This window comes from Leptonychotes weddellii, chromosome 7, assembly GCF_054177405.1.
Source record: "Leptonychotes weddellii isolate Sample4059 chromosome 7, ASM5417740v2, whole genome shotgun sequence".
In the NCBI taxonomy this organism is placed as follows: domain Eukaryota; kingdom Metazoa; phylum Chordata; class Mammalia; order Carnivora; family Phocidae; genus Leptonychotes; species Leptonychotes weddellii.
In genome coordinates, this window is record NC_138375.1 from 28,094,236 (window position 1) to 28,114,136 (window position 19,901).

General features: G+C 40.5%; 2 protein-coding genes across 8 annotated transcripts in view; one reads left to right on the forward strand and one right to left on the reverse strand.

The window, feature by feature from the left end:
* Positions 1-9,327, forward strand: part of OSMR (oncostatin M receptor) — a 49,682-nt gene extending 40,355 nt beyond the window's left edge. For all 4 annotated transcript variants that reach the window (XM_081826039.1, XM_081826037.1, XM_081826038.1 and 1 more), the window contains 6 exons: positions 913-1,017; positions 2,386-2,559; positions 3,360-3,527; positions 6,182-6,263; positions 6,745-6,817; positions 7,145-9,327. In XM_081826039.1, the coding sequence (XP_081682165.1) occupies positions 913-1,017; positions 2,386-2,559; positions 3,360-3,527; positions 6,182-6,263; positions 6,745-6,817; positions 7,145-7,696 (1,154 nt within the window). In that variant the 3' untranslated portion in view covers positions 7,697-9,327. The remainder of the gene's footprint in view (positions 1-912; positions 1,018-2,385; positions 2,560-3,359; positions 3,528-6,181; positions 6,264-6,744; positions 6,818-7,144) is intronic.
* Positions 9,328-12,273: 2,946 nt separating this feature from the next.
* Positions 12,274-19,901, reverse strand: part of RICTOR (RPTOR independent companion of MTOR complex 2) — a 71,444-nt gene continuing 63,816 nt past the window's right edge. For all 4 annotated transcript variants that reach the window (XM_081826045.1, XM_081826043.1, XM_081826041.1 and 1 more), the window contains 4 exons: positions 18,848-19,003; positions 18,432-18,555; positions 16,885-17,023; positions 12,274-16,775 (listed from right to left, as the gene is read on the reverse strand). In XM_081826045.1, the coding sequence (XP_081682171.1) occupies positions 16,701-16,775; positions 16,885-17,023; positions 18,432-18,555; positions 18,848-19,003 (494 nt within the window). In that variant the 3' untranslated portion in view covers positions 12,274-16,700. The remainder of the gene's footprint in view (positions 16,776-16,884; positions 17,024-18,431; positions 18,556-18,847; positions 19,004-19,901) is intronic.

Here is a 19,901-nt window from a genome sequence, read left to right on the forward strand (position 1 = left end):
TACAGAGATTATCTGGACCTAAGCCTGTGATAGGTTTTCATGATTTTTATGAACTTGTACCTCGAAATCAGTGGTCTCAAATGAATGGCAAAGGGGCATTATAACCCCAACTGTTTGGGCGCTTTTACAAAAGCAAAGAAATGTAGGGATTTGGGAGACATTTAGGACATAAAATTGCAGGAGTCAGTCAACTCCTTCACTTTCAGTGGAAAATGTAGAACCTGACCTCTTACCTCACACATTGGAGTTGTAACTTCAAGATTGCTAGTTTAGCAAAGTCAAAGAAGCCTAGGTTCATGGCTTGAGTAGAGGGGGGGTCAGCAGCGCCATCTGCTGGGCCCAGGATAAAGATGTGGGACTTAGCGTCCGGAGGGCGCCGGAGGCCAGGGAGGGCGTTCACTTGCTGTTGGGGAGTGAGGAAGTGAGGTGGCCCTTGGCTTGAGCAGTGGGCTGCGTGGTGGGGGCTGAAGGTGGATTGCAGAGGTGCAGGTGTGGGTGAGTGGGGGGAGTGAGGAAGTGCCAGCAAAGCCTTCCAGATGCTCAGCTTTCGTGGGGGCAAGAGAAGACAAGTTGCTGGTGGGGGGGGGGGGGGGCGGCGGCGCTTGGAGTCACAAGAAACTTTAAAATGGTTTTCTGTGTCTGGTCGAATTCCGCCCCGGGTTTCCTGCACGTGGGCATCCGAGAGCACATGCTGGCGAGCATGGTGTAGAGGACAGTCCCTGCAGGATTCGCTGGAGACAGTGGAGGACTCCAAGGCCAACGGAAGCAGGGAAGATGGTGGAGATAAAGTGCAGAAACCCTAAGGAGGAAATTATTTAGGAGACACCAATTCATTTCTTATTCTGTTCCTTTTCAGAAATAAAGAGAATGTCACACTGTGTTACTGAAAATCTGTTGACCTTTCTTCCCTAGATGCTTTCAGACCAGGGGTCCAATACAACTTCAGAATTTATGGAATTTCTACAGAAAGGGTTCCTTATTTATTAGAGAAAAAAACAGGATACTCCCAGGAACTGGGTAAGTTTACAGCATGTAATATGTCCATGGGCAGACTTGTTCAGAACAATCCAGAGATCCTAGCTGTAGATTTAGGTATATTTCAACACCTTTCCTAATTTTCAGTGTCCCATTTATTCTGGTAATTAGGTCTTAAAAAATATTTTTAATCATAAACTATAAACCATTTTCATTAAAGACAATTTATAAAATGTTATGCAAAAGAAGAAAACAAACTCATTGCTAATTTTACCACCCAAAGGCAAATATCCAGAGTTAATATTTAATGTATATCCAGGTATTCCTTTCTCTGTACAGATATACAGTTTTAAATAAAAGTGGGATCTTACTCTATGCAGTTTTTGACTCATGTCACTAAATATTATTTAACTACATCATTGCAAAGTGTTTATTTGCATGTGTCAGATCACCTGTTGGTGGACACTTAGCATGATTACGGTGTTTCTCAACTATAAACTATAAAATTCATCTTCAGGTGTCTTTCCATCTGCAATGCTCAGTCTCCTTTATCCTTAGCCCAATCTCTTATGCCATCTGAGTCCCCATCATTTTAGTGAAATCTTCATCCATATCCACAATAATGGTTTTTAAATGAAGTGTTAGAATACTTGAGTCAAAAGGCTTTAGTTTCTCATTTCTTTTACAGTTTTTAAGAATTTTGACCCATATTGTGAAACCACCCCACCCCCCCCCAGAAATTTCACTGTGATTCCACCAGCAACAGAAGGCAATTTGATCCCACTGAAATCTGGGCACCTGGGACCTCCCCTGCCTTGCAGTGATCAGGTCATGTCTCCCACAGCTCCATCTGTGGGGGCCATCTGAGGCCCACCGGAGGTGTGTTGCTGGTGTGCATGTCTGTGCACACAGACTGGGTACACACACACGTGTGTGGGAAACAGGCTCAGGAAGCCTTCAGAATAAACACCCTCGGAGTATTGCAGTGACACTTGGATGGCTTGGCATTGTCACCACCCAGGAACTAGAGTTCCTCGAGTACCCCCTTCGGTCTGTTCTCTGGCAGGGTCTTCTGTCAAACACTATTTAGAATTCAAGAGCACGGGGAAGTCTAAGAAACCCTTTATTCACTTTTCCTCTGGGTGACCTCGTGCAAGCTGTTGAGTGTCTCTGGCTGTCCCTTTCTTCACTTGTGAAAGGCCAGACTTGGACAGGAAGATGGCTCAACTCCTTCCCAGCCCTCACAAACCATGTCAAGGCATGAATTCCCCAGAGAAAAAGAGAAAACCCCTGAACTTGGCATAAGTGCCCCCAGGTTCCAGACTTGGCTGTAGCTCTACTTTTAGTTTACGTGAGTGCTCGCAGCTACTTCCAGGTGACGACTCTCCTTACTCCGACTTCCTTTCCTAGCTCTGTCAGACAACCCTCAAGTGGTCATGAGTAACCTGACCTCCCGCTCCTTCACTCTGAGTTGGAAGGATTATTCCATTGAATCCCAACCCAGTTTTATACAAGGGTACCACATCTACCTGAAATCCAAGGCGGGGCAGTGCCACTCAGGATCTGAAAAGGCAGTTCTTTCAGGTGACAGTTTTGTTTGTTTACTCTTTCAAGACCTCACTATGCAAGACCACTATTAGAAAGGTGGCCAGGGGGGCGCCTGGGTGGCTCAGTCGCTTAAGTGTCTGCCTTTGGCTCAGGTCATGATCCCAGGGTCCTCGGGCTCCCTGCTCAGCTCAGCCTGCTTCTCCCTCTCCCTCTGCTGCTTCCCCTGCTTGTGCTCTGTAGAATAAATAAAAATCTTTAATAAAAAAACAAAACAAAACAAAGAAAGGTGGCCGTGTGTGACCATGGCCAGGCTGAATTCTGTTCTTGCATGCTTTTATGATCCGACGTGCTCTTTCCGACGTGCTCTTTCCGACGTGCTCTTCAACAAATTAGTGGGCAAGACGGCGGGGGGCAGTATTGTAACTTACTTAAAACAAAGTGCTTGGTATTTTTGGAAGCATTTGAGTACCATCAGCTCCTTAACCTGCCAATTATGAAACTTTCTTGCTAACTCCTTTTTCTTTTTTTCTTTTGACCTTGTTAAAGGTTATTACAATGTATTTTTAAGTCTCTCTCAAGCTCTTACTGTGTCTCGCAGATTCGTGGGCTCTTTCTGGATCACCAGCATCCCTTGTTTCGTGGTTGCTCTGCTTTGCTTGCCATCTCCTAAAAATTTTACCAGTGACCCAGAGTGATGGAATCATGATTCAATTTTTGATTGGTTTAAGATGTTGACAGCGCTGAGTCAATATTATTAGTGCCCAACCCTGTCACAAGATCTCTCTCTCACTCTTTAACAATTATTTTTCCTGAAAATAATTTTTTTTGAATAACAGATGATGCAGTGTGTTGCAAATACAAAATTGACAACCCGAAACAAAAGACATTTGTCGTGGAAAACCTACAGCCGGAATCCTTCTATGAGTTTTTGGTCACCCCGTACAGCAGTGTTGGTGAGGGCCCCCATGGCGCTTTCACAAAGGTCACAACTCCGGATGAATACTGTGAGTTTTTGAATCAAAACTCTTCCCCTAGATGTTGCTGGGAAACTAACAGATTACACACACACTGCCCTGGGCTTTGTCGAGATCAGGAGTTTTTAAACCTTTCTTCTCCTTCTGTCTCTCTCTCTCTAGATGAGATTGTTTCAGAAAAAAATGTTACACAGAATCCCACTACATTAACCAGAAAACAGTGGGGCCAATCTGACTGACTTACGACCTGGAACCTTCCTCTGGCCTGTCTCGGTGGCCCTGAGGCATGCCCTGGAACTCAGTCCCAAAATGGTTTGAAAATCCCAGAAGGCATGGTTTCGTGTCCACTTCGGAAGAGCCCCAGACCCTCCGTCTAGAGGAGGGCGGGTGTTTTCTGCAGCCGACCTTCTGGCTGGTTTCCCTCCGTGGCGAGCCAACTGCTTCCTGACTTGGCCTTTCTGGGGGCAGTTGAGAGAGGTGTGGTAGGGTCAGCTGGGGATCGGGCAGGGGCAAGAGGTGTTCCTTCACCAGCCTGGTGTTTGCCGATTGGGGGGGAAACGTGAGATAGAGAGATCCATTTTTCCAACTGCATTTGGCTTGGAAGAAGGAGAAAGGAGAAGGCAGGGAGGACAGCCCTGACGGTAAAGGCAGACCTCCAGCCAACAGGAAGGTGGTGGGGGAAGCAGATGGTGATGGAGGAAGAAGGGGAGAAGCGGGTATCACATAGCAGGTGGTGGAAGACCGTCCTCCCTGAGAAACAGACCGGCTCAAGAGTCTGCTGCAGGTACCAGCGGGCCTCGGGCCCAGGGCGGGCTCCCTCCGGCAGCGGCGGGGCCGCGGGCGACGGGATGGCGGCGGAGGGTAGAGCTGCTGGCCTGGCACGCTGGCCACGACCCTGCCGGCAGCCTGGGGCCCTCGGTGCTGCTCGCTCCTCAGCTTTCCCAGGCCAAGGTCAGAACTCTTGGAGTCAGATTAAGATTTCAGTCATCGATTTCCATTATTTGAGCACTCCTGCTGTTTGGGGGTAGATTTTAAAACTTTAAATTGATTTCCAGCTGTTTTTATTCCAGCTTTGGTATTCATTTAGCTGGTAGGAGAGAGAGAGAGAGAGGGAGAGAGAGAGTGTGTGTGTGTGTGTGTGTACACATATATAATACAAATAATTATCTTTACCCCAAGTATATTTTCTAGCTTTCATTTATCCCCCTTATTCATGCTAAACCTCCCTTAGCATTGGCTGTGCCCCTCTACGGGTTGTATTGGTTACTGTTAAAGAGGAGAATCCGCTGCTACATAATTGCAGCCATGACACGACACCCCGCAGTCTCAGTAACAACGTGGGCGGACCTCACAAATGCCGCGCACTGTGACAGAGCCAGGCCCGACGGCTGCTGCGAGCTTCCGCTACAGAGAGAGGCAAACGCCACCCTTGTTGTGAGCGCTAAGCCAAGGCAGTGGTGACCTTGGGAGGGGACCCTGATTGGATGGGGACCCCGGGCGGGCTCTCTGGGGAGCTGAGGATGGTTGTCGTCTTGACCGGGGTGCTGGTCACGTGGCTGTGTTCGGTTTGTGAGATTCCTCGAGCTTACTTTATGAGCACCTTTCTGAACGCAAGTATTGCATTTCAATAAAAAGCTTAGCAAAACCAGCCTGAAACTTGGAAACTATCATGGTTAGGTCCCCAGGCTTGTTCTCAAGTTATAAGTGCATAACTTAACCAAATCTTCAAAGCAATTGTAGTAGTCAAAAGTAGGGATCTGAGAGCCAGGTATTGTCTAGTCGGGTCAGGAGGAGAGCTTCTTTCCCCTCCCCACGGCCAGGGTTAACTGTGAGCTGGGTGTTGAGGTGCCTGCTTTGGTGCCCCGTTCCTGTTCTGCGTGTCCTTGCCTCCAGACCCTGTGCTGCCTCCTGGCTCTGCACTGGGCATGTACCCAGGCCTGCCCTCCCTCGCGAAAGGCCAACATTATCCACCACATCCCCATCCCCGAATCAAACCCCACTCCTGTGCAAGGGCACTGAAAGCAGCTACTAGGATTACAACTACTGCCAGCCCATTGGCCAAATACAGTCATGTGGCTGAGCCCCCAGTCAAGGGACAAAGCACTCCACCCACCATGAAGCTTTGGCAAAGGTGGGGAGTATAATTCTAATACAAGGAGGGAGTGAAGAATTGGAAGTAGTGATCCAGTTTGTCAGAAGAGGGAACGAGGGGCGCCTGGGTGGCTCAGTGGGTTAAGTGTCTGCCTTGGGCTCAGGCCATGGTCCCGGGGTCCTGGGACCGAGCCCTGCATCGGGCTCCCTGCTCAGCGGGAAGCCTGCTTCTCCCTCTCCCTCTTACCCTCCCCCCACTTGTGCTCTTGCTCTCTCTCTCTCTCCCTCTGACCCTCCCTCCTGCTCGTGCTCTTGCTTGCTCTCTCTCAAATGAATAAGTAAAAAAATCTTAAAAAAAAAAAAAGAGGGAACGAATCCAAGTCATAAGGTGTTGACAGCAGATGGTCCCTGTGTTGGTTGGTTGGTAGAACCCCCACCCCCACCCCATCAGCCAGAATTCAGATTGAATCTTGCATAAGTAGACTTTTGAAGAAGAATAACTCCGTAAAATTAACTTCAGTCTTAAACTTACTTTTGTGCCTTTGAGGGGGGAAAAGTACTCATTAAAAATACCACTTTGTTTTCTTCTCCAGCCCCTATACTGATACGTGTCATACTCCCTATGGTTTTCTGCATTTTGCTCATCATGATCATATGCTACTTGAAAAGTCAGTGGTAAGTGTGTGGGGAAGATTTTTATCCAAGAAGTCAGAGAAAAAAAAAAATCTAGAAAGGAGTGTAAGAAGCTAGAAATCACATTGAATAATGAGAGAAGGTGCTGAAAAGGCAAGGGACAGAGACTTAGATGAAAATTGTTAAACAGGTTTGCTTTCCAGGTCAATATATAAGGAAAACAATAGCCATTTGCAAACGACTGCAAAGCCTGTTCAATAACCATAGCTAATACTGGTAGTTCACCTACTGTGTGCTTGGCAGTATTCTAAGTGCTTTACATACAGCTCATTCAGTCCTCACACCACCACCCTGGGCACCGTCATCATCTCCACTGAATCAGCAAGTTTAGATATAAACATAGCCTGCCCAAGGTCACAGAGTTAGTAAGTGATAGAGCAAGGTTTAGAGCCCGGGAATCTGGCTCCAGAGTTCTCTTGGTCACTATATTGCAAAATTCAGTCCAATTTTCACTGTTTTCTAGGATGAAGGAGAAGTGTTATCCTGACATTCCAGATCCTTACAAGAGTAGTGTTCTGTCATTAATAAAATCCAAGGTAAATGCTGGGAAATTGTATGTATGCCATAATATCTATTAAAGACTAATCCAGGGTTGGGGCTCTAATCATACTTTTTGAGAACTCCTCAGGAAGATGTAACAAAGCAACAGCCACCTTGGCTCCCATAGCCATGAAATGGGTGAATGGAGCCTTGAGAGTTCTTCCATCAGGGGAAATCCTTTGGTTTACAACACCACCTCCAGTTAACTTGTGACTAGGATGAAACACACACAAAAAACTGAAGCCTTGAGTGCATTTCACATACTTTGTATACTCTGACATACACACACACTTCGTATTCACATGTTTTTTTGTTCATTCCAGGAGAATCCTCGCCTAACAATAATGAATATCAAAGACTGTGTTCCAGACTCTATTGAAGTTCTAAACAAGCAGGAAGGCACTAGGAAGTCACTCACAGAAACTGAGTCTTCCAAGCCCACCTACCTTTACCTCCTTCCAACAGAGAAGAGCTACTCCGGCCCTGGGCCCTGCATCTGTTTTGAGAACTTTACCTATAATCAGGCAGCTTCGGACTCTGCTTCTTGTGGCCATGTCCCAGTAGCCCCTAAAGCCCCACCAAGTCAGCTGGCACTGTTGACATCACCTGAAAATTTACTAAAGGCACTAGAAAAAAACATGAACTCCCTGGGAGAAATTCCAGCCGGAGAAACTAGTTTAAATTATGTGTCCCAGTTGGCTTCAGCCATGTCTGGAGACAAGTTCAGTCTCCCCACAAATCCACCAGAGCCAGCACTGTGTTCAGAGTATAAAATGCAAATGGCCATACCCTTGGGTCTTGCCTCTCCTCCCTCGAGTGGGAGTAGCAGCCTCTCTTCCTTTACCCTTTTAGATGAAGGTGAACACTACCACTAATCAGTATACCCAGTTCATGCCTTTATGCTACATAGATGCAAAAAAGGAGCATCGCCGCACCATTCCATCACCTGATGCCTCGGCGCGTAATTCCAGTGAGCGGTCACCGTTGGCACACGAGACCACTACAGTCTGGCTTGGTTTCAAAGGGTAGAAGCTATGGAACTTAACATCCCTTCTTGGAGCAGGCTTGCCGTAGAAATGGCGGGATCGTGGGAATAGGCTTACCTTGCTGCTGTCTGTTCCAGGCTCACCTTTAGAACAGTAGACCTGGCACTTGACATGGGGACAGACCCTGCCCACTCAGTACTGGACAGGGTGCCTATGGTCCTAGAAGTTCAGTTTTTAGCAAGGAAATATTTCCATTAAGTTTTACCCGTATGTCTTATATTAAGGGTAAAGGAACTAGATTTAAGGTTTTAGTAAAGGCCACAGAAGATTCATTACCAGACCATAAATTGTCAATTTATTCTGGGTGTGTTTAATGAAAAAGTCACATGATGTTTGAGAGTAAAACAGATTTTAGACTTGCCTTGAAGTGAGAACAATTTGTAGTTCATTGATGCAGTAGAATGAACTCTTCTGGGCACACAGACCTTATCTGATAGGTAAAGCATGTGAATGATCAATAAGATCCCCACAACTGCCTTTCCATTTAGCTTACTACAGTTAAAGAGTGGGACTGCCAAGGAACTCTTGACTTAGCGTCAAGACAACAGCACTCCTACTTGGTGGACATCAGTCTTTGACCATAATTTTTGACAACTACCTCAGAATAGAAAAAAGAAAATGTTATTATTAATTCCATTCACATTTTATGGTTCCTCTTTTTTTCAAGAACTACTATATATAAGTGACCTGTTTTCATTTAGTACCTTTTGGTCTTTGCCATTGTCTGGGTCAAGAAAATATCCTGTCTCATTTATATTCCTATTATGCTAACAATGAATAAAAGGAAACTTCATTGTTGGACATGGTTTAGACATAATTGTAAAAAGCTATAGAGTGGGAAATTCTGTATTTGCTCAGCAGCAGCTTTGTCTCATTGAATCAATATATACAAATGCACCTGATGCATAACAGGTGTTCAGTACGTGCCCGTTCCTTTCTCTTCCTTCTATCTATCAAAGCTTTATGTTTATTTATCACATTTCTAAGCAAGTATCAGGAGTTCCTTGTTTGCTGTGCTGGAAATGACACCATCTAGGTCTCTGGTACCAAATGCCTTGCACTGTGTCATCAACACCACACAACCAAGAGACCAAAAGATCCACATCTCAAGTAAGGTGGCTGCCAACTGGCCTAAATATACCAACCCAAACCAGGGCTTCTGTTCAGACTTTTCAACTTTTTCCTTATGTAGAACTAAACCTTTTGCTGGAAAAACTGGTTATGTACTCCTAACATAGTACAAATGAATATCTCGATTAGTCTGATAGTTTTGAGAAGATTTTGGGGGCCAGTATTGTCATCATTTAGCCTCTTTGTTGCTTTCTCATGATATGTCAATGGCTGTGAAGACTGATTTGTAAATAGTATCTTTCATATAGATTTTCTTTTAAAAATAACCCATGAAAACTTGGAAGTCATTTTTGTTGCAAAAAGCCTAATTAAAATATTTCACCACTGCATTTTGTGTTTTCTCTACCTCAATGAAATGAGAAGCTAACAGTGAGTATAGCCAATAAATCACCTTGTGAGCTTACTAAAAATGTAAATTTCTGGGTACCGCTCCACACCTCCTTATCAGAATTTCCATGACATGAGGCCTGAAGTCTATATATTTCATCAGCTCCCTCCCAGGTATTTGGATGCACACTCAACTTTGAGACTCACTGTCCTAAGTCAAATGATGTCTTTCTGAAATATAGCAACATACCAATAGGAAATGCTGGCCTACGTAACTTTATGCTTACAATATCACTATGACTACAGTTTTGGCTATAAACATCCCTCTCCCATGCCCATGACATCAAATACATTCATATTTAAAACCTTAATTGTCAATACTATATGCCATCTTAACAGCATTGCTTTAAGAAGTGTTCTTCAGAAACTGAAATTTGTGGGGCCCCTGGGTGGCTCAGTTGTTAAGCGTCTGCCTTCGGCTCAGGTCATGATCCCAGGGTCCTGGCATCGAGCCCCGCATCGGGCTCCCTGCTCGGCGGGAAGCCTGCTTCTCCCTCTCCCACTCCCCCTGCTTGGGTTCCCTCTCTCGCTGTGTCTCTGTCAAATAAAATCTTTGAAAAAAAAAAAAAGAAACTTTGAAATTTGTATTCATGTCAGCAGAACTATTAGGATTAAAAATACACTCCTGGAAAATTTCAAATGATACCAAAGTATAATAGTTTTTTTTTTAAAGATTTTATTTATTTATTTGACAGAGAGAGACACAGCAAAAGAGGGAACACAAGCAGGGGGAGTGGGAGAGGGAAAAGCAGGCTTCCCGCTGAGCAGGGAGCCCGATGCGGGGCTCGATCCCAGGACCCCGGGACCATGACCTGAGCCGAAGGCAGACGCTTAACGACTGAGCCACCCAGGTGCCCCCCCAAAGTATAATAGTTTAACAAACCATTACGTTTATCATCAGCTCCAACAGCTGCTAACTCATGGCTGTTTCAGCCCATCTATACCCTTTTCCACTCTCCCTCCTGATACTATTTGGAAGCAAATCCTATGATTTCACCTGCAAATAATTGTGTTTCTCTAAGCTCTACTTTTCCTAATATGACCATAATATACCTTTAAAAAGAATTTTACCTAGGGGCGCCTAGGTGGCTCAGTTGGTTAAATGTCTAATTCTTGATTTTAGGTCAGGTCTCAATCTCAGCGTCATGAGTTTAAGCCCCACATTGGGCTCCATGCTGGGCATGAAGTCTACTTTAAAAAAAAAAAAAGTCCCTAAAGCTAAATTAGTAATAGTTCTTTAAAAATATCAGGGTATTTTGATGGTGTGCAGGACTGGCATTAATGACCTACAAAGACCGCATCAACCTGGAGAGTGGTCCTTGGCTGCATGCGGGGTACGGTGATCGCTCAGGCTGGGAGCAGGGACGTAGCCACACAGCAGAACCATGCACTTGCCAAAGGAGCTTGCTTCCATTCTAGCACCTACCTGACTCAACGCTGATTCTAGCGAAACTGATTCTCCACTAGAAGGTGTATTTATTGAGAAACTCAAGTTGAATTAGTCAAAATCTAGTATTTCTTCTAAGATCGCCGTGGAAAAACTGGCTTTCATCTTAAAGAATCTACAAAACATATTAAACATTTTGCATTAAGTAGAACTTTAGAAACCCTTGAAGAGATACAACAGAAAAAGCCTTTAGAATTAGCAGTTAAAAGATTTACAACACAGTAACTAAACACATTCCATTTAAAGTACCAAGCAAATGCAGTTGTCTTTATCCTCTAAAATAAGCCATTAAAGAAACAAACTTTTAGTATATTTTGGTTTTTTTCTGAAGTAGTTGCTATGGTCTCAATGATTGTCCCCCTCAAAATTTGTATGTTGAAATCCTAACCCCCAAAGATGACGGTATTAGGAGATGGGGCCTTTGGGAGGTGATTAGGTCACGAGGCTGGAGTCCTCATGTACTTGGGATTAATGCTCTTAGGAGGGAGACCCTGCAAGTCTCTTTATTCCTTCTGCCATGTAAGGACACAACGAGGACTCTGAGACCTAGGAGAGGGCCCTCTCTCAACTGTGCTAGCACTCTGGCCTCAGACTTCTGGCCTCCAGAACTGAAGAAATAGGTTTCTGTTGTTTGTAAGCTACCCAGTCTGGGGTGTTTTATTATAGTAGCCTGAATGGGCTAAGACAGTACTCTATTTTTGAGAACTTTTATATACCAAAGAGTCGGGTTTTTTCAAATGAAACAAACTTTCTGAAGTTTAGGTCCACATTTTTCAAAGATCAGCTGTCTGATGATGATTAAGTGTGCTTTTAGTTTATTTTGGGGCCAACTATGTTTTGTTGAAAAACATATAGAAGGCAATGGGAAAATGATATACAGAATTGTGCCTAAAGACAAATCTAACCAAACAAATCTATTTCTGAAAGTGAGACACATATTTTACCACATTTAGTCAACTATAACCTAGCTTTGACCTGGCTTTGACACTGAATTTTATTCTCCAGCCTTGGTAATTTCCCTTGTGGTATTTTCTTTTGCCACTAGGTGGCTGTACTGATAGCCTATCTGATCAGGACAGCTTCTTGCCTGAGAAATCAAATACCTTCCACAGAAACATCATCATCATATCATCATCACTTGTATATTATTTCCTCAAAAAATTCAGAACTATTTTGTCTAAAGACAGATCCATTTTTTTCAAACACTTTATAATGATCTGAAGTTAAAAATAAAACCTGTAAAGCTATGTGTTTGATTAGATTATGAAGAATGTTTAAGGATATTTTAAAAACATCTGGAATAGCCACTAATGTATTACTGAACTAGACTCTTATCTGTGGTACCTAAAAATCATTTTTACTGGGAGTCACATGTATCTGTCTCTGTGGTACATAATTCAAATCAACACTGATTGTTTTAAAATTTCAAACAGAACACAAGTTTTAAGAATTTTAAGTACATTTTATTAACAATGTATCCCTTTGATAAGATTATGCTTCAGGAGGCTTTTAATGCCCTTGACATAAACTGTACACATTATACAAAAACAAGAAAACCACACACAAAAAAAATCAAGGTGAGCAAAACCATTTGGGGACAAACCTTCTTTAAATTATACACAACTCAATGAAATATTCTTACGGAAAATATATAAATACTTTTTCTTTCTATGTTACAGTTATACAATATAAATCAGATTTCAATGTCTGTTCAGTGACCTACAAACACCAGAACCTCCAAATATGTAGCAGCTTATTACTAAATAAAAAAAGAAGGATATCATGTGGCTAGGGAGCATTAAGTCTGAGATTTTTTTCACAATCCCTTACCACTTTTCAAAACTAATTTACACCATTTGTTTTACAATGCAGCTTCAGGGTTTCTGCCAGGCCGGTAATGGAACATTTTTCAACTGTTATCTATGAAAAATTTTTATCACCACCCCCCCTGCCCCAAGACTTTGTATTTTGTGCTAAATCAACCTATTTAGTGGCAAAATTACAAGGTATACTTTTTTGGCATAAATTATATTTTTCAAATTAAATGTTTTGTAAAGAAAATCAAACAAGATGTGCAATTAATGCATGTTGTGGCATAGCTATCCACCTACATTATAAAAATACTCAAGGGGGGGGATCCACATTCCGTGTGAGTCATAAAAACCTACTATGAATGAAAAATACTTTGGGAACCTGGAACTAAAAGAAAAAAAGAATGTTCCTAGAAAGATTCTCAACAGATTTCAATATTGTCTGATAAGCACTGCTATCCATTTCACTAGCACGCTTTTATAATGAAACTCTCACTGTAGTGATACTCTTGAAATTAAGCTGGTGATAATGGATTTCCTGAACGGGGAGGCAAGGGAGACCTTTCCCAACGTACATTTTTGAAAACCTGAAATGTTCTTTTATTCCATCAGCTCTTCTCATAAAACTCTGTTAGTTCTACCTTTTCTTTTTTCCCATGTTTAATGGATTGTGAATTTTAGACACTGGAAGCATAAAACAAAAGGGGAAAACCTTAATTCCAAAGGACTTTTTCCCAAGGTAGTTTACAAAGCTGATCTCACACAAAATTAGCACCTCACTCTTACCATGCAAAAACAATTGCAGTTATAATTTGGATGACAATTTGATTAGTTTTTATTGCTCAATGATCTGTGCTTTAATGTGGGGATAAAAGGCATCCTCTGAATGGAATGAAAAAAAAATTTATAAAGAGCAGTAGACAAATCTAAGTAAGCACTGACACCTCACTGTTGAACACTTTACTACTGTAATATGCCCTGAAAAACTCAGCTTTAATTATCTCAAGCTCTGGATAAAAGAGCTGAAAACTATTAAAGCTACCATTTCAAAAGAACTTGTACACATGATGTTAGAATAACTAGTATAAGAATGTATATCCCTCCAAAGAGCCTCTTTTATTAATGTTGCTGTCTTATAGAATGGACTTATGCTACTAATCTTTATTAGAAAAATTTTTATTAAGGAGACATCCCCCCTTCAAATCTACCTAGGCATAAATAGGAAATAAATGTATAAGAAATTTTAGACCATATTTAATTATTAACACTAATTTCTAATTTCCTTATTATTTATCAGTATTTACTTAGTATCGTGAAGCTGAAATCTGTTCTTGAAAAAAAATTTCAATTAGAAATGACAATTCACTTTACAATTAGATATTCACAGTTTACAACCAGCAAAACTGCCCAAATTCCTCCAATTATTCAATAATTACCAATAGTACAAATTTATAAGGACTAAGATTAATTCTAAAATCTTGAAAAACTACAGTATTGACATTATTTTGGTATTTTATAGTCTTGTAGTATCTATTATTTATAGATGACTTTCTCAATTATTTCTATTACCACTGACACCATTCCTAATCTTTTCTGCTATAATTTAATATTTTTAAACACTAAGTTAATCACTTGGCACTGCATGTGAGCATTTTTCATCATAAAAGTCTACTTTTATACAGATGAGTACTTGAAAACGTATTAGACCTGTCAGTGAAACATGGATAAACCAAATAGCACTATACATTTAAGTATAGACATTTTTCTTAGATTACTGATAACCACAAAACTCTCTCTCTCCAAACTAAGTGCTATAGGCAATTATTACAATGTATACATACATGTCTTTCAAAGTAATAGTCAAAAAAATTGTTCAGGCTAATAGTAACAAAGACTTCATTTCAGGATGGATGAGTGAAGTGGGGTCCGGGATGGGGACAGTTGTGTGTTTGTGTTTGTGTGTGTGTGTGTGTGTGTGTGTGTGTGTGACAAAAAAGAACTGTTAACTTTTGAGGGATTAAACCACAGATTTTATATTCTATATTAACTGAGGTAGTGTTTAAAATCAATGTCTAAAATATGTCAACCTCATTATGAATAAGATTACTAAATTACCTCCTTTGGAGTTTTTAACCACTATTTGGTCTAGTAACTCTGACATTTGGTTCTCTGGAAGGCATTTTAATCATCCAAGACCAAAGACCAAGGTGACAGGCAACGTTCTTAAAAGTACTGTTAACATTTAAATAAACACTTGGGTTCAGTGATAAATTAAAGTTAAAAAAAATATTTTATTTTCACTTGGATTTTACGAGAGAAAATCTGAAGAACCACTTTTTAACATAAGCAGCAGCTTACAGCCCTTATCTGCTTTGTTATAATGTAAGTTGCTACACAGTGCATGTAAGAACAATTCACTGAAGTGCAGTCAAAGAGGTGTTATGAAGTGAGATGAAATGCTTCATCCCAATTGGAACTTTCAGTGCCAGTAAATTAAAAAACAAAACAAAACAAAACAAAAACGAAAAAACCCTATCTCTGTGAGTTACGTTTTCTAGTTCACAGGGTTCTTTACAGAGATCTCAAAGAACAAGCCCATTATAAAAAGGATCTGTACTATGGGAAAATATTAATCAAGATACTAGGACTGTGTCAAAGCTGATGTGCAACTGTAAAAATGGTATAAACAAATGAATTAAAAAAAGGGTCCTAATCAGTCCAGCTGGATTTTTTTTCTATTTATATATAGACCTCAAAAAAGATAATCCTTTCATTTACAAGCATTCTAATGGTGATGGCCATGCTATTTTTATATACAAATTTGCATATATGTTTAACTCCTGTAAAGATTTCCAAATATCCTTAAACATTTACAAATTAAACACACAAATAAACAAAACCTTGCCCTCATCAACTTAACAACTTCACAAATATGATAAAGGCAATGACTGTACTGATAAAGTCACCTATCACGGCATTTAGTTTGTGCAAAACAAGAACACTGATATAAAAAAATTAAATTACTGCTGCTTTAAAATTTGGTACTTAAGGCTTTTCACTACAATTTTTAATCATAATTCAAGTTGCATTGATGATTTTTTAAAAAGGAAGTATGGCTCTTCTTTTCCCACGGAATGTGTCAATCGGAGGCAAACTTCTCGCTTCCTCAGGAGATCCGAAGTGTTGTTTACGTTCTTTTGCTTTAGGTCTCAATTAATAGTGCTTGTTCAAGTTCCTGTTTCAAATGGTGATATGGGAAGTTGATGAAAATGAGAAGTCCACTGAAAACATGTGCATTCTACAAATGGGAAATGCTCTGAGTTATAAAACGACGTTCTGATCTGAGTCAAGAACTGTAGTGAAAAACCTTAACTGGTTCAAATAGCCTCTAAGAACACATTGCCACAAAACTGAAGAGACAGAAAACAAACTGTTTGCAAGTCTAGTAACATAAAAATAACTTATAAGTCCTGGGTTGTCGAGGCTCTTCTTTTGCTTTGAGGTTACAAACCTCTGAAGTAGTGTTACAAATATTAAGAAAAATGTGGAAGGGCCAAAGTTCCTCCTCTAATACCAGCAGTTACAGCACACCCCACTGTGGGGCAGGGTGCAGCCTCAGAAACACTGATTCCTGGTTTCCACAAGTTAGTTAACAAACAAGGCATCTTTAGATTTACCCTAAAAAAAAAGAATTCAGAAATAACTGTGAAGGGTGCTTCTGCATATCCTATTATTGTTCCACTGCTATTATGCTCTTAACATGAAAAAATAGAAAACCTATGTAGGTATTCAGTGCTTGGCTCTTGCATATAATGGTAACTAAAACTCTCAGAACTGTGGTAATGAGCAATGAACCCCCAGAGGGCTCAACAGGGAAAAGAGGAAGTTGTTTTGGTTAGGGAAGTCTGCAGCTCCAACTGTGCATGTACCAGTAATTGCTGGAACAGAAGATACTCCTGTCCTTGCTGCTCAGTCAGTCAGCATTTTCTGAGGCTTTTAGGAAATCCACAAATATGAATATATATAGTATTCATCTACAGACATCATAAATATGAGGTCAGGATTCAGCAGACGTATCAACTATAGGTTGCTTTGGTGGGGTCGCCAGCACAGCCTCTGCTTCTTCATGCATCTAGGAGAGAAGTGGTAAACTGTGAACGACTTTCTAGTGTCTCCATAGACAGAATCTCTCTTTTAACTTAACACCAAACACAGAATTACTCTTGACAAATCTTACTTACTTGTAAAAACTGTACGTCTTGAAATAATTCTTGTATGAACCTCCGACACGGAAGTCTAAATGTGCAGTGTGAGAGCAAATGGGAAACCTCAGAGTAAAGGCAGATGTCATCGAACGTTTGAGGATACTTCTCCTTAATTCTAAAACCAAAGAAAAGACGATAGTGTGATTAACAACTATTAATAATGACTCACCTATTTTTCCATCCAAAATACCACTTTTAAAATATTTTTTCCCTCCAGACACTGATCAGATGGCATATTTGGAATGATGGCATAAGAATATAAAATATTAAATATTCCTACCTCACACTTAAACTAGATATTTTAAAGTTTGGGGTTATCTCTTAAAATGAGTAAAGCCCAAAAGCTTCTTATAGAGAGTCAGAAATATTCTTTTTCACTAGCATGAGAAATTGCAAAATTTATTTATCAGCCTAGGATGACTCAACTATTTTCAAAATTAAGTTTGAAATATCCTTGACTGGGCTCTTTGTATCTTTCCACCTTCTAACAGTGGCTTTTAGCTAAGAGAGCATCAGGGGTGGGGTGCAGTGGGGTAATACACAGGCTAAGGACCCACTACTGCTGGAGCATCTGGCCAGGAGGTCTGCAGGGGGACCCTGCCATCTGTGTCACTGTTTTTTTAAAAGGTCCACAGGAGACTCTGAGCTGCATTTCTTTTAAGGGCTACACTACTTTTAATAGTGCAGATCAACGATGGTCATAGTTCAATATGAATTTTCCTTTATCATGTTGCTATGATTTAGAAAAAAAATTAAAATTTTGCAACTTTTATTACAAGAAAGAGGAAAACAGGGGAAAAATGAAACCAAGAAAATACCACTTGTTTTTTGTGTAGGCCTGCTTTTCTCAAACTGTTCAGTCTCAGGATTCCCATACTTTCTTAAAAATTACAGAAGACCCCCAAAAGCTTATTTTTTGTGGTCTATAGCCATTGATAATTACCATATTAGAAATTAAAATTGAGAAAACTTAAGAATATATTTTAATTCATTTAAAAAACAAAACCCATTACTTGTTAACATAAATATATACCTTTTTTTTTCCTGAGAGACAGAGCTTGAGCATGGGGGTGGGAGGGGTATATGTGTGTGGGGGGGAGGTGGATCCCAAGCACTCTGCCCTGAGTGCAGAACCCAACAAACGGGGCTCGATCTCATGACCCTGAGATCATGACCTGAGCCAGACGCCTAACTGCCTGATCACCCAGGCACCCCATAAATATTTGCATTTTAATGAAAAATATTTTCTAAAACCAAAAAAGCGAGAAGAGTGGTATTTTACATTTTTAAAGATCTCTTTAAAGTCCAGCTTACTAGAAGATTGGCTGGATTCACATACCTACTTCTGCGTTCAATCTTTGACCATATGCTATTTTGGTTGAAGTATGTGAAGAAAATCTAGCCTCACACAGCTATACCATGCAGAACTACTGATGTAAGCTAGTCTAACTTTTGAAGTATTTCAAGGATCTTTTCACCCTAAAAAGCAGAATAAAGAATACTCACGTTTATAGTTTACTTACGTTAAAAGCCCAGTTTCATGACATTTAGTTGAAACTGAACTACTCAAATTAATGACTAATCTCAGAACTTCTTTGCGAAGGAGTATACGGCACATTGGTGTATCATCTGGAATTGTTTTAACACCTAAAAAAAAGATGAAAATATTTTATCTTTATCACAACAGGAAATGATTACAACTCATGAGATTTGTTTTTAAATCTTACTTGAAGATCTCACATAATCTGCACATAATCTGCCATTTTGGGAACAAAATTCTAATGGAAGAGGACAACAACAGTTGCAAGAGTTGGCTAAGTATACCTGACTAAAACGGACTTGTAGTTTTGAGACAATATCTATTAACGTTATCTATCAACAACAACAAAACTAAGTATAGTTTTATTAACAATGCTTGGATATAAATCTGAAAGCTTACCTAGCAGCAGTTCTGTGCTTTTGGTGCTGCTGGCTGAGCCTTCTTGAGACACTCCATCGCTGCATCCAGAAATCCCCGAAAACTTAGAAGGAACCACTTCTAAGGGGTTATGGATAGTCTGCTCACACCAATCAGAGTATGGAATGTCTTGAAGGTCTGAAGAAAAAAATCAATTATTTCTATTAAAGTATCATAATGATTTAATTCCTATGCTTCATTATATACCATAGACGAAATGATTTCTTGTGATTTCTTCCCAGTTTTCAACAATTATTTTCCACGATGATCTTTAAATTTGGACTGCTCAGATAGCGAAATCTGTTGAATTCTAGAGACATTTATTTTATTTTCCTAAATTACAAAAATAATATATGATTAAAGAATTCAAATAAAGATGTATATAGAATAAAACAGGAAGTTACCATATCTACCCCGTCCCATTACTCCCACTCCCACACTAAATACCTCTCCAAAGGGAAATACGATTAAAAGTTTGACATACATCTTTTTTTTTTTTTTTTAAGATTTTATTTATTTATTTGACAGAGAGAGAGCACAGAGGGAGAGTGACAGGGAGAAGCAGATTCCCTGATGAGCAGAGAGCTCAATGCAGGGCTTGATCCCAGTACCCTGAGATCATGACCTGAGCTGCAGGCAGACATTTAACCAACTGAGCCACCCAGGTGCCCCCGACATATGTATCTTTTAAGATGTTCTGCTACGTTAAATTTGTTTTTCTAGTTCTTTGGGTGTGTAAGTGGGATTATGCTACATTATTATTCTACGACTTGCTTTTCTCCCCATTTAATAATTACCAATATAAGAATTACACTTTCCTGAGCTTATCAGTTCATTCCTTAGAATTAAATTTACTACACTACCCAGGCACTGCTAAGGTACTCCTAGATGGGATTTTGAAGTCAACCAAACATCAGTGTTGCTAAAGTGACATTAACTTTTTTTGATTTAAAATTTTCTTGAGCACTTACAGTGATCACAGCAAATGGGACATCACTGGGAAGTCTTTGGCTATCTTTTTAGGGAGTAACACTGG